The sequence below is a fragment of the Bos grunniens genome, chromosome 7 (assembly GCF_055505025.1).
Source record: "Bos grunniens cultivar Pamir isolate PY7600 chromosome 7, Bosgru_T2T1.0, whole genome shotgun sequence".
NCBI lineage: Eukaryota > Metazoa > Chordata > Mammalia > Artiodactyla > Bovidae > Bos > Bos grunniens.
In genome coordinates, this window is record NC_141171.1 from 6,035,892 (window position 1) to 6,049,632 (window position 13,741).

A 13,741-nucleotide genomic window follows, 5' to 3' on the forward strand; every position below is an offset into this window, starting at 1 on the left:
GTCCCCTGCTTCTCTGGGGCTGCTGCCTGACTGCTGTCGGCTCTCGGGGCCTGAACCACACGTGTTTCTGAGATGCATGATGCTGTGCACGGCTGTGCAGCCACCCCCACTTCCCCGGCATCCCCAGCCCTCGCTCGGACAAAGGAGGGTGCAGGCTTACTCTGTGGGCGTGAGGGTGGCCCCCACGGCCCGGTGCCGCTCGCTGAGGTCCAGGGACTGACTCAGCATGGTGTTGCTGCCCGTGGTCATCAGCTTTTTGCCCCGCCACAGCTCTACGGCGTTGGCCAGCCGCTCAGTGTCAGGATCCCGGTACCGCTGAATCTGTGTGGAGCCTCCAGGACTGTCAGGCCTCTCCTGGGCCCTGGGGCCGATCCCCGGCTTGCTCTTGTCCTTGGGGGTCTCCGGGGTGGCACTAGGACCCAGCACGGTGACCCTGCTGTCCAGGGCCAGGCTGGTGGGTCGTTCCTCGTGGCTGGGCCTGGGGCTCCCAGCCTGGGCTGCTCCCGAGTCCAGGCTGCTCGGCGCGGCCTGTGGGGGCACCTGAGGCTGCTTCTTGGGGGCCGCCATCTCCATCTCAGTCCTGGCATCCGAAGGGCTTTCATCTTCCCTGACCTCCTTTCTGTCTTCCGGGAGGCTCTCCTCTGACCCTGGGACAGCCTTTCCAGAAAGTTCTCTGAGGGTGTGCTCATCCTTGCAGGACTGGATGTGCTTGTTCTGGAGCTTCACGTGCTCCAGCCCCCGCTGTCGCCGTGACTCACGCTTCTCTCGGCTGCGGGGCACTTTCTCTCGACCTTCAGCTGCGTGTTTCTGGGTTGGGGGCACCTTCTCCACGCTTGGGACCTCCTTCTCAGGTTGGCAGCTCTCGGCTGGGAGAGCCCCATCGCTGAGCCACACCTCGGGCTCCAGGTCCAAAGGCTCGCCCTCCGTGGAGGGTTCTAGGCCCTGCTCGGGTTCTGGCCCAGCTGCCTGGGCCAGTCCGGCCTCGACGGTTTCCTTCTTCGCGGCTTGCTCGGCTTCCCTCTCCTTCTCTTCAGCTTTCTGCTTCTCCTCCACCATCTGGCTGAAGCTGGTGGGGTGGGGGAGGAAAGGAGGTGGGTTTAGGAGCAAGTCCACCCAGGGCATTGGGGAACCCTGTTCCACCTGCAGGTACAGGGTTGGGGGGGGGCCAGGCTCCCCCTCTGCCAAGGGGTGTGACCCTGGCCCCTAGAGATGCTTCTGGAAAGGTGGACCCATCCTCAGCCAGGAAAGGGGGGAGCCAGGGAATAGCCTCATGTTGTCATGGGCACTGCTGCCTAATGGAAGACCTGGGGCGGGCACAGGAAGGGTGGGCGAGGCGTCCAGCACCCCTGTGCTCAGGTCTGCTCAGCCCACTTGGTAGTGAGCGAGACCGAGCTGGTGTACTGACTACCGACACTTTCTTCAGTGAAAAAAGTGAAAAGTGCTGGTTGCTCAGTTGGGTCCGACTCTATGAACTGTACCCCATGGACTGTAGCCCGCCAGGCTCCTCTGTCCATGGGATTCTCCAGGCAAGAATACTGGAGTGGGTAGTCATTTCTTTCTCCAGGGGATCTTCCTGACCCAGGGATTGAACCTGGGTCTCCTGCATTGCAGGCGAATTCTTTACCATCTGAGCCATCAGGGTCAGGGGGACCTTTATGAGGTTTGTTGCAGGAGGGATCTGTTCAGAACTCCCTGAATTCCTCTGGGCTCCCTGGCCTGGTGGACTCCCTGTGAGTGGGGACAAGGGGGCCCCCCTGAGGGTTGGTCCCGGTGGCCTGAACCCTCTGAGTCCAGGTGTTCTGCTCAGTGGCTGGGGGTGGGCAGGTGCAGTGGGCGGGTGGGGGGGTCCTCTGGCAGAGACTGAGCGCTACCAATGGTGACCTGGGGTTGCCATAGGTGCCACCTACCAGCCCTGGAGTGTCTCTCTAGGGCCCAGTGTGCCCAGACCGGCTAGATGCCTGCCAGCCCCTCCTCAGCCTCCCTGCATCCAGACAGGGACATCCTGACAGCTCTACCAGCCAGGTGATATCTCAGGTAGCACTTGAGTGTTGAGTGGGTGGAATGTTCTGGGGGGTTGGGTGGGGGGGTGCTTGGTCCCATTCTGCTCACCTCTTGCGCTGCAGGTGCCCCCGACAGAGGCTCTGGAGGCGGATGATGCTCTGTCTCTGGCGCTGGTAGGCTGCCCGCTGCCGGTAGCCCCTCCACGCGGCCTGGAGGAACACGGCCGCCTGCGTCCTCTCCAGTGCCCGGCGGACGCAGTAGGACCTCCAGCAGGCCTGAGGGTGGAGGGGGCGTTCAGGGGCTGGGTGTGCGTGGCCCCAGCTAGCCTTGCCACCCGCCCCGTGGGCCCCCTTAGCACCTGGATCGTGATGGCCGCCTGCCGCATCTGCAGGAAGTGCCTGCGCTCCAGCACCATCCGGAACCAGCTCTGTAGCATCAGGATCTTCCGCACGACCTCCTGGTGCAGTGTCTCCTGCAGGGCCTGCCGCTCGGTCTCCTTCAGGAAGACCTGGGGCGGGCACAGGAAGCGTCGGCGAGGCGTCCAGCACCCCTGGACTCAGGTCTGCTCAGCCCACTTGGTAGTGAGCGAGACCGAGCTGCTGTACTGACTACTGACCTGAGCAAGACGGGTTTTTTTTTTAAAAAAATACATGTTGAGATAGAATTCCCATAACGTAAAATGAACTGTTTAAAGTGAATAATTTGGTGGCATTTGGTGCTTTCATGATATTGTGCAGCTGTCACCTCTATCCAGCTACGAAACATGTCATCACTCCCAAGGGAAACTCCGCATCCATTAGTAGTCACTTCCTAATCTCCATCCCTCAGCCCCTGGCAACCCCTAATCTGCTTTGTCTTATTTTTAGAATTTTTTGGGGGTCACATCACACAGCATGTTGAATCTTAGCTCCCGAACCAGGATTGAACCTGCATCCCTTGCATTGGAAGTGCAGAGTCTTAACCACTGGAGCACCAGGGAAGCCCCCGCTTTCCGTTTTTATTGATTTACCTGTTCTGGACGTTTCATATAAACTGGATCATACACTACAGGGCCTTTCGTGCCTGGCTTCTTCCACTCAGAGTTAACAGTTTCAAGGCTCACCACGCAAGTGTGTATCGGAGCTGAATAAGATTCTGCTACGTGAAAGGCCCACGTTTTATTCATCCATCATCTGCTCATGGACACAGGGCTTGCCCTTTGGCAATTCTGACTAGAACTGTGCCGCTATGAATGTACACGCACTAGGATTTGTTTGCACGTGTTTTCAGTTCTTTTGGGTTCATACCTAGGAGAGGAACTGCTGGGTCATCCGGTAACTCTACATGATTGACTTGCTGGGGTGCTGTGAGACATCACAGAGTTACTGACCAGTCCCTTGAACACCCTGTGCTACGGTGCGATGGTTCCTAGCCTACAAATGAGACACTGATGCCTGAGCCCCACACCTTAGGCCTGTCCCTCTGCCTTCCAGGAAGAAATAACGTGCTGCTCCCAAAGAAATGTACTTCCTCAGCAGAGCCCTTATTTTCCAGGGAGTGGCGTGGGCTGTGCGAGGACCCCGTGTGGAGTGGAAGACATGGGTACAAGGGCCCTCTGAGGGCTGCGATTGCTGACCTTGGTCTTGCCGATCTGGTAGCTCCTCTTGTCTATGTCCATCTTCTCCAGCAGGGCAGAGATGACCTCCCTGCAGGGCTGGGCATTCTTCGGGAGAAGCACCTGGAACTGCTCTGTGAAATCCTGGGTGATTTTGGGTAAGAAAGGAGAATCTATGTGAGGGTTTCTGCCACCAGAAAGAACAGGGCTCTAGCCACTCCCCGGTCAAGTCGTTTCCAAAGCCAGAACTTGGATTGATGTGAATAGTGTTGACAAAACTGAGATCTGGGACTTTGTGAAATAGTCTGAAGCTTAAGAAAGGCTGTCGCAGACACAGAGCACTGGATCTTTCAGTCAGTGGGAGAGTGGTCATCATCACGAGGACCTGCTGGTTGCTGGCGTTGTCGGGGGAGAGCCAGAAGATGAAGTTGACTCTGGGGGGCTCACAGTCTGTGATTCATTAGAGAGCTGAACCATAGCTGGAGGTGTGCCTTTTTTTCACTGCATGGCATGTGGGATCTAAGTTTCCCGACCAGGGACTGAATCTGCATTCCCTGCAGTAGAAGAGCAGCATCCTGACTACTGGACCACAAGGAAAATCCCCAAGGTATGCCCCCTGACCTTTTTTTGGCCATGCTGTGCAGCATGTGAGATGCTATGTCCCCAGTCAGGGATCAAACCTGTGCCCCCTGCATTGGGAGCATGGAGTCTTAACCACTGGACCATCAGAGAAGTCCTGGTATGCCCTTTCTAAGTAAACAGTTATGCTGAATTTTTAATAGCCAATCATGAGTGAAACACATCAGCATTTTCTCCCTTTTGGGCAATTTGCTTTTCCTGTTTATGCAGATCAGAAAGATGATATTCCCATTTCTGTGGATGAGAAGAGGCAGGCATGCCACAATGAAGCCATGTACCTGAGGCCATGCAGGTTAACCTGGAATGGGGACCAGGGGCTTCCACATCTAGGTTCAGGCCCAATGCTCACTCAAGCACTGCACAGCTGCTGCCAGCTCCCCGTATACACCAAGGGTTCTCCACCTGGGCCATGCTAACCCCTGGGGATGTTTGGTGTTAAATGGAGACATCTTGGGTTGTTAGAACTCAGGGGAATAGTGTTCCTGGCATCTTGTGGGTGGAGGCCAGGGATGCTATTCAATACACAATGGTGCACAGGGTGGCCCTCACCACAGAGCATGACCCAGCCCCAACCGTCAATGGTGACATAGATGAAAATCTGTTGAAATTTCGTCTTCACCAGTTTGGTGTTACTAGTGATTCTCTGGTTTCTAAAAAGCCCAGGGACCCTGAAGTCATTTCTTTGGGTCTCAGTTTCCATATTGGGAAAACCGGAACCAGGGCCCCCTTGCAGCTGGTTGGCAGAATAAAAAAGCTGGGTATAAAAGTGTCTATTACAAGCATAGAGACAAGTCAATGTCTTGTAATAACCTGTAATGGAAAATAATCTGAAAAATAATATATATGTGTATGTATAACTGAATCACCTTGCTGGATACCTGAAACACTGTAAGTCAACTATACTTCAATAAAATATATATATTAAAAAAAAATAAAGATTGGAGAAAGAAAAAAAAAGTGCCTATTACAGAAAATGCTCAATAAAGGGCCAAGTTACACAGGGATCTGCTTGTGTGATTCCCTCTTCCCTGTCTGGTCTAACAAGCCTCCTGTGAGGAACTAGGCCCACTCCCCCTACTATGAGAAAGAACGATCTGGTACAAATACCAACAGCTATTGTTGTCAGTCGCTTAGTCGTGTCCGACTTTTTTGCAGACCCCCATGGACTTCAGCCCGCCAGGCTCATCTGTCCATGAGATTTCCCAGGCAAGAATACTGGAGTCGATTGCCATTTCCTTCTCCTGGGGATCTTCCTTACTCGGGGATCAGTATCAGGGTGGAGAAACCCTGATGGAAAGTAACCTGCCAGGCTCAGGCTACGGAGAAGTGCTCTCTCTGGAGGTGGCCAGTGTCCCCAATAGCCATACGCATGCATGAGTGTGTCCTACCTGGAATGAGTACTTGGCACTGTAGCCTGACCTCCGAATCCGCACAGTCTCCAGCATGCCTGTGTAGCGCAGCTGCTGCAGCACCAGCTCATCATCGAAACACAGCTCTTTCTGAAACGGGATCGAGCGATCAGGGAAGACGTATGCAGGTGGCTGGGGACAGGCAGCCCTGGGAGGAAGTGCTGATTCCCAAGTGACTGCCGTCCCTCTGGACTACAGGTACGGATGCAGTCAGCGCACACCCATGGGCTGGGGCTGGTCTGGGAACTGTCCCCAGCCTGGCAGCTGCGGGCACCTGGTTTTTTTCTTTGCCCCAGTCATGCTTTTTGAAATAAAGAGGTGGGGCTGCTCAGCAGTGATACCTGAGGCATTCATCTCTTCTAGGAAACATGGCATCTGATCTGCTCTATTCCTTGCTGTCCAGGAGACAGATAATACTTCTCACTGCCTAACTTAAGATAACTTGGTGCAAAGATTTATTTCCTAAAGGCCCCTTCCCAAACCTATGTTGAACTCATACCCTGTGCCAGGGATTAGAACGAGTACTGGGGATCTAGCAGAAAGAACACATGGCTGGGCCGTGGGAGGTGTTACAGGAGAAGGGACCCTAGACCACGCCTTGAGAGCTGAGAAGAGGACAGGTAGGGGAGGAGGGCAGGAGGCAGCTAAGTGAAAACCCAGAGGAGAAAGGGGAGCCCAAGCCATGGACAGCAGGGAGGTGCTTGCTGCTGGAGGGCTGGAGGTGAGAGGAGAGGAGAGGCTGAAACGAGGTGGGTTCAGTGAGCTTCCAGCCCAGAGCTCAGGGGCCTGGACTCCATGCTGGTGCATATTATTTAAGTGGAGGGAGGGAAGAGAAGGGCATGAGGCGAGGGATGTCATGACAGGGTAGGAGGTGCTTCTGTATTTGGTGGGCTCTCCAAGACTGGCGAGCATGCTACTCAGTACCCTACAGAGCACAGAACAGATGCTCAACAGCAAGGAATAGGCCGTGAGCATGGGTCCAGAGCAGGAGTCGGTGGAGTGTCTTCTGAGTAGTCCAACATTGAGGCAAAATCCAAACAGGTGGGGCAAGTGGGCCTGATTCTGCAGCTGGTGGAAGGTGGGGGTGGGGACAGAAACTTCTGAGATGCCGTCGCTGGGGGACCAGGAATGGGGTGGGGGAGGAGGAGACAGCCTGAGTCCAGGTCCTCGCCTGGTGATGGTGAAGCCTTGGCACCTGGCAGGGCCAAGCTGGGCTTTGGAGGTTAGCGGAACATCCCAGGAGCAAGGAAGAGGAACAGAAACAGAAGAGCAGAGACAGAGAGTGTGGGTGAACAGTCACCAGGATGTCCTTGCTCAGAGATCCACTCATGCCTGGAAGAGAGCCCAGGTCCTGAATGGCTCCAGCAAAGTTCTCGAGGGCACAGAATCACCAGTGGACCTCCGGGGTGAAGAAAGCCTGGCAGCAGGGGCTGAACTGGCTGCTGGTGCCCCCCTCTGGTGCTCAGTCCTCCCAGGAAGTTCAGGATGAGCAACAGGCTCTGGGCTCCTGTTTTCTGACCTCAACCTCTCCCATCTGGCACATTTTCTGCGCTGACTGCTTTGGGGATATAGTTGAAGAGCACCCTGACCTGTCTGTCCTCGAGCCAACTTTCTCTGGAGCCCCTCCATGTTCCAGTGCATGTATGTGTACTCAGTTGCTTCAGTCGTGTCTGACTCTTTGCAACCCCACAGACTGTAGCCCGCCAGGCTCCTCTGTCCATGGAATTCTCCAGGCTAGAATACTGGAGTGGGTTGCTGTGCCTTCCTCCAGGGGAATCTTCCCGATCCAGGGATCGAACCTGCGTCTCTTGCATTGCAGGTGGATTCTCTTACCACTGAGCCACTGGGGAATCCCCCACGTTCCAGAGACTGTCTCTATTCCTGGCTGGTCACTACATGGCCCTGGCTGTCTCCTTCTGATCCCTGTCACCCCCTGCTAGCTAGGGCCCACTTTTAAAATACGTGTCCAACAAGGCCAGGAACCCTGGCTGGTAGCAGAACCAGCTTCCTCCAGTCCTCGGAACCTGTGTGGACACTTGCTTCCTCCAGGTAGACACTCTCCTGACCAACCCTCCTGACTCCCAGCACTCCCGCACCCCTAGACACACAGTAACACTCCCTGCCAGTCTCCAGACCTGGGCTTGGCTTTCGCCTCCCTGGAGATGGGGGGGACCCCTTACCTTCTCGGCGTTGGAGCGGATGCAGCGGATGAAGAAGGGCTCTGCCTTCCCTAGTGTCTCCAGGAGCTTATTCAGGGAAGTCTGAGGAGAGAGAGAGGGGAAGGTGTTGGGCTGGGACCCCCTCGGGGGCACATCCCTCAAGGGAAGGCGATCCAGGTCACCTTCCTGAATCAACGGGGGTGCATCTGTGCTGACAGGGAACAGGGGAGGTTTCAGCAGGAGGCTGTGCTAACGCAGAGGGCCCCCAAGGGAGTTGTGGGTCCCCAGGGCCGAGGGCCGCCATGTTTCTGTCTCAGGTGAAAGGGGCGGGGAAGGTGGTGGGATCAGATTAACTCTTTTAGGGATTTAAATCACATGTCAAAGGAGGCCAAGAACCCTGGTTAGTAACAGAACCCGTCTCCTCCTGCCCCCACGGACATGTCAGCACCAGCTGGCGGCCACCCTCTTATCAGAGGTTGAGCTCTGCAGGGCCTCACTTCCAAGTGCCTAAATTCTAAGAATCCCAAACTGTTCCTTTTGTTCCTTCAGCCTTAGAGGTACAAGCTCCTGCCCACGGTTACTATCTCAATGGTCTCTCTCTGTTCCCCTTCTGCCTTTTCAGTCCTCTAGTACCTGTTTAACCAGTTCCATATGTTAAATTCTCTGATTTAAAAAAAAAAAAAGTCAGCCTCAGAAGGGATCATGGTTGCAGTGATTTTGGTCTCTGGCCTGCTATTTCCAACAGGGCATTGTGGGAGTTTCTAAATGACGTAATTATATATATATACATAAATAAAAGCTGAAGTGGAAACAAAAAACTTAGATTGTGGAGAATGCGAAGGAACAGAAAAGTTAATGGTGAGAGTCTGTGGCCATCTGTTGTTTAGCTGCTAACTCATGTCCGACTCATGCAACCCCGTTGACTGTAGCCCACTGGGCTCCTCTGTCCATGGAATTTTCCAGGCAAGAATACTGGAGTGGGTTGCCATTTCCTCCTCCAGGGGATCTTCCTGACTCAGGGATTGAACCTGCATCTCCTGCATTGGCAGGTGGATTCTTTACCACTGAGCCACTAGGGAAGCCCTCACTGGCCATTGGACCCCATTGAAAGAAAGAAAAAAGTGTCCCTGAGCTTCCTGGCAACCAGGGAAAACAGGGAAATGTGATCTAAGGACACAGTTCAGTGTTCACATTAACTCACACGCTGACTCATGACTCTTTTAGGATGGTGCTTCTCCACCAAGGGTGACTGTGCCCCCCAGGGAGCCTTGCCACTATCTGGAGACGTTCTGGTAGTCATGTCTGGACAATGCTACCGGCATCTGGTGGGTGGAGGCCAGCAACGCTGCTCTACGGCCCACAGCACACTGGATGGCCCTCACCATGGAGAATGACCCAACCCCAAATGGCAAACGGTGCTGCGGTCAGAACGCTGGGGATAATGAGAAGCTCCCTGTGCTGGGTTAGTTTTGGCCCACCCATGTGAGTGCCAGGCAAAGCTCAGCACCCCCTTCCACCCCCCCGGGCCACCCACCTGGAACTGGGCACTGATGCTGGGCGGCTTCTTCTTCTTGTGAAGGTGTAGTAGGGACTTGGTGGTACGGTCATGCAGGGTCATACTGATAATCAGCTTCAGGGATTTGGAGTCCAGCAGGTTCTAGGACAGAATCGCAGGGTCTGGCCTGCCCTCCCAAAGCCCCAGAGGGCACTGGGAGGCATCTTGTGCTGCCCCAGAGCCAGGATAATGCCCCCCTGGGGTGGCAGCTCTTAGGCTCAGTCTGGGGGCTGTGCTGTCAGAGACGGGGTTGGGGCAGGAGGGCCTGGCGGGCAGCGGCGGTGACCCGACCGGGGGCTGAGCCTGAGCTGCGACCTGTGGATGGTGCCACCTCCTAGAGGGCTGATTACGTTCACCTGTGGCCTGAGTGCCCAGAAACCAAGAGCTACAAGTGCTGGCTTCCCTCCAAGCACCCCATGTTGCTGTGAGTGCTCATCCGGCCAGTCCTCCTGTGGGCCAGCCCTCACTGTCGATACAAGCTGGGGGCACCAGTGCTGTCCCACCTGTTGGCCAGACCGAGTGGACCGAGCGGTCGCTCGCTCTAATTTCAGAATCCCTCAGCACGCTGTACATGCAGACTAGACAGGGCGCTTGGGTGTACCTGACCCAAGGCTGGCTGCTGGGGTCTAGGCTGCCAGCGATGCACAGCTGCCCCCTTCCCAACATGACCACCCCGGCTGACAGGCCTTGTCTCCCTGGATGCCCAGGAGGTGACAAAGCCCGTCCCACCCTCTTGGAGTTGGCTTGCAGCTAACGACACCCAATGTGGGGATATGACAGGAGGGTCCCATCGCCTCTTGGTGAGATAAGCTCTGCGATACGACTGCCACTCCTGGGTTCCCCGGGATCTGGCTGAGCCCCCTTCCTGCCCTCCCCCACCTCAGGTTTCTCCTGGGAGTTCTCTGCTGTACACCACTTGTGCAGAGACCACATCACAGGCCTGCTTCTAGAAAACCCAAACAAAGACCCCTCTGTGTCATTTCAACAGGAGATAGTTTTTCAGAAGGGAAAGGGGAGAGGGAAGGAAAGAGAAGGAATTAGAGAAGCTCGAGAAGGTAAAAGCCCCCGCCCCAACCCACTTTCTAGAATCAAGACGCGAGCCAGCTGCTCGCGAGGCGGTGCTGGGTGGTGCTGTGTGTGTTTACCTTTGGAATGATCTGCTTTTGTTTGATACCTTTACTTTTCCTGTCAAAATATTAAAAATGGTTTTGTGAACAGAAGGAACACAGTGTCTGGCTCTGGGTTAGTTCAGCAAGCCACGCCTTGCGGGTTAGATGGAGCGAGAACAGAGAGAGCGACAGAGTCCGGAGGCACAAGTGCAACGAGGCCACCGCCTCGCCAGGGACTGTGCATACCTGCCTCGCTGGGCCAGCGGCTGCCCCCGCGGTGGCAGGGGCCCCTGGGTGTCGGGGGGAGCTGGTGGATCTCACAGAATGACGGTGAGAGGTCCCAAAGAGGCTTCGAGGGACCCCATGCAGCTCTGAGCCTACCAGGTGTCCCAGCTCTATTTGCTAGACGTTGGGAACCATCAAAGCGGTCTGAAGACCCTTCTGGAGCCCCTGCCCTGGTGGCCGGGTCAGGGGTCTGTCTCTCGAAGAACTGAGACAGGGCCTGTGTGTATGGGTGCCTTATGGACTTGAACTGGCAGAAGGCTAAAAAATGAAAGCTGATCTTTTCGGCCGAGGGACGGGGGGAGCCCACACATCCTTAGACACTTTATGGAATCTTGCAGACAAGAAAAGATTTTTTAAAAAATTGCAGCCTGGGCAGTTGCTAAGACCCGCTGAGGAAATGGCTCCCTGCGGATCTGCCAGAGGCTTGGCTCCGAGGCTCTTTGTGTCGTTTCACGTTTGTCCCCGTGGGTGGAACGAGGCATCATAAAAATGACTTTGCAAACAGGCATCACTGCAGGCACAAGCTTTGTTCTCGGGGGCCTGAGCCCTGAGCAGCTGGTGCCCACTGGTTGAGGCGGCTGCCTGCTGGGTAGGAGGGTATGAAAACTGTCACCCCTGCTTTGCAGACAGAGGGTGAATGCTCACAGCACTCAGGTCAAACAGTGATTGGGGGGGTCCAAATCTCATCTGTGTGGCTTCCGGCCCTTTCTACCACATCACACCCACAAAGCAGGGTCATGGGATGCGCAGAGGTCCTCAGGATTGCACACCCTGACTCTGAGGCTTCTTTATAAGCTCATAGTGACAAAGGCCGGGGCGGGAGGAAGCAAGCCTTGCTCGGCAGGTTTGGGGGCAGAAAATCAGCTGCTCCGTGGCAGGAGCGTTGCTGGGAAGCTGTGCTGGACACTGGGGGGCTGGCGAGGGTTTGGGTCAGGGTGCAGACACTAGGGCGGGAGTATGCCGAGGGCCACTTAGCAACGGCGGCGTGAGGACAGGACCACAAGACAGCGGCACGGGCAGCGGCTCATTCGATGTCATGGGAAGCCCCTGTGGGCGGGGGTGGGGTGGGGTGGGGTCTGGGGCGGGAGGCGCTCGTTGCACTTGTGGGGGAGAGGGGGTGCCCACAACCTTGGGGGGGACTCACAGGATGAAGGTGCGGGGTTTCTGGAGCCGATTGAGGGACTGAAGAAGCTTACGGGGGTCGTCACCCTGCCAGGGCAATCCTTTGATACTCCGGATGATTTGGTCATGCAAATCGCTGGGGGGGAGGGGGTGCAGTGACAGAGAGAAGACAGAGTTAGAGCAGTGGGCCCGCCACCTCAGGGTCCCTGGCACGGTCGGGACCGTCTCCAGGCCACTGGAGCCAAAACATGCAACCTGGGGAAGGTCTGAAGGCTGCTGCCACTCCCTCCTGCATGGAGAAGTCAGGGTTCGGCCACCCCAAGGAGGCTCCGCCCTCCTCCGGTGGTGGGGGAGGGGCTGGGGACACGTGGGGCTGAACAGAATTTGCAACATGGCATCTCGGATCACTGGAAAAGGCCTCGTGTTTAAGAGCCTGTTGGGTCTATAAAAAGCACCCAGGGGCCACTAAAAACAGGAGACCCAGGAGGGTTCTCTGGGAAGCAGCAGGTGGGTTTCTCATGACGGTTCTGTGGCTACATGTCTGCCTCCTTGTCGGCTTCAAGAAATGTCTTGGGAGGAATGAAGTGGAACTCACACAGGTGTTATAACTGGGGTGATGCTTGGCTATTCCGACTGGGGTCGGGGCTTGACTGGCATCTGGAGGTGGAGGCCAGGGAGGCTGCCCCACTCCTTGCAGCACCCAGGACGGCCCCACCACAGCGTGGCCTGGCAGAGGCCCAAGGGAGAAGCTCTAGCTGAAGATATTTACCCCCAGAATTCAATCTTATTAACTGTGTTCTGTTCAGTCACTGTGGGTTTAGGGCTGAGTGGATGTTTTAGGTGTGAGAATGTCAATGCCTTAGGGACAAAAATCGAATGCTCTGAAAATGGAACATTCGCGAACAATGTCTTGACACAAATGTCTAGGGCAGAATGTCTAGAAATGAGGGAGCGATGACTGCAGGATGATCTGGGAGTCTGTCTCTCTTTTTAAAAAAATTTCCTTATTCCAAGGGACTTCCTTGGTGGTTCAGGGACTAAGACTCCATGCTCCCAATGCAAGGGGTCCAGATTTGATCCCTGGTCAAGGAACTAGATCCCACATGTTTCAACTAAGAACTGGTACAGTTAAGTAAATAAAAAGATTAAAATAACACTTCTTCATTGCAGTTACTTGAATACATGTTTAAGCTCTGAGCAGTTGACCTGGGAAGACCCCGATCGGCAGCCCCTTGCCTGAGTGCCATGCACCATGCCCAGGGCCGGATGGCCACACTCACCTCTGCTCCTTCACCCTCCAGGGAGGCACCAAGCAAAGACAACAGAGGGGCTGCATGTCACCTCTGCACCCTGAGCGGCCAGTGCAGCGCCCGCTCCCTACGATGACGATGAAGCCCCTGGCTTCAGCCCACACCCCCCGATCAGGCCAAATATGGCGAGAGCGCCCCTGGCTTGCTGATCCCCTCTCTTCTGGCTCTGAACACTGTGCTTGCTGAGCGCCTTGGGATGATGGCTTCTCAGGGCGTGCCTCCCTGGTCTCGGGTTCCAAGGCCCTTGCTTCTACTTACTTCTTGCTTTCATAGAAAGCAATGATGTCTTCAAAAGCGTTAATATCGAACTCCTCAGAGCCGTCAAATGAGAAATCTAGCATTGAGCAGCTGAAAGGGAGAATCTGTATAAACTAAATGTGCTTTTGCGGGTGGGACCTATAGCCCCAGGGCTAGGCCTTGGGGAGACCGAGTGGGTCAGGGGCCACTCTGAAATACGGGGCAGTGTTTTTCTTTTTCTCTCTTGCCTTCTTTGGGGTGAAAAAGCTGTTTTAAAAGCGCATCTTTAAAAAAAAAAAAAAAAACAACGCATCTTTTTAT

General features: G+C 55.2%; 1 protein-coding gene across 30 annotated transcripts in view; it reads right to left on the bottom strand.

The window, feature by feature from the left end:
- The window catches only part of MYO9B (myosin IXB), a 107,821-nt gene that overhangs the window by 15,189 nt on the left and 78,891 nt on the right, over positions 1–13,741 (bottom strand). For 15 of the 30 annotated variants that reach the window (XR_015166525.1, XM_086408555.1, XM_086408577.1 and 12 more), the window contains exons 15-24: positions 13,442–13,531; positions 11,896–12,009; positions 10,503–10,542; positions 9,337–9,459; positions 7,824–7,904; positions 5,623–5,733; positions 3,617–3,739; positions 2,360–2,509; positions 2,110–2,276; positions 161–1,066 (exon numbers count right to left, since the gene is read on the bottom strand). Coding sequence is in view for 28 of the 30 variants with exons in the window: in XM_086408555.1 (XP_086264681.1) it covers positions 161–1,066; positions 2,110–2,276; positions 2,360–2,509; positions 3,617–3,739; positions 5,623–5,733; positions 7,824–7,904; positions 9,337–9,459; positions 10,503–10,542; positions 11,896–12,009; positions 13,442–13,531 (1,905 nt within the window). In the remaining 2 variants the exon portion in view is untranslated. The remainder of the gene's footprint in view (positions 1–160; positions 1,067–2,109; positions 2,277–2,359; positions 2,510–3,616; positions 3,740–5,622; positions 5,734–7,823; positions 7,905–9,336; positions 9,460–10,502; positions 10,543–11,895; positions 12,010–13,441; positions 13,532–13,741) is intronic. The other 15 variants (XR_015166526.1, XM_086408564.1, XM_086408569.1 and 12 more) reach the window with 3 other exon arrangements.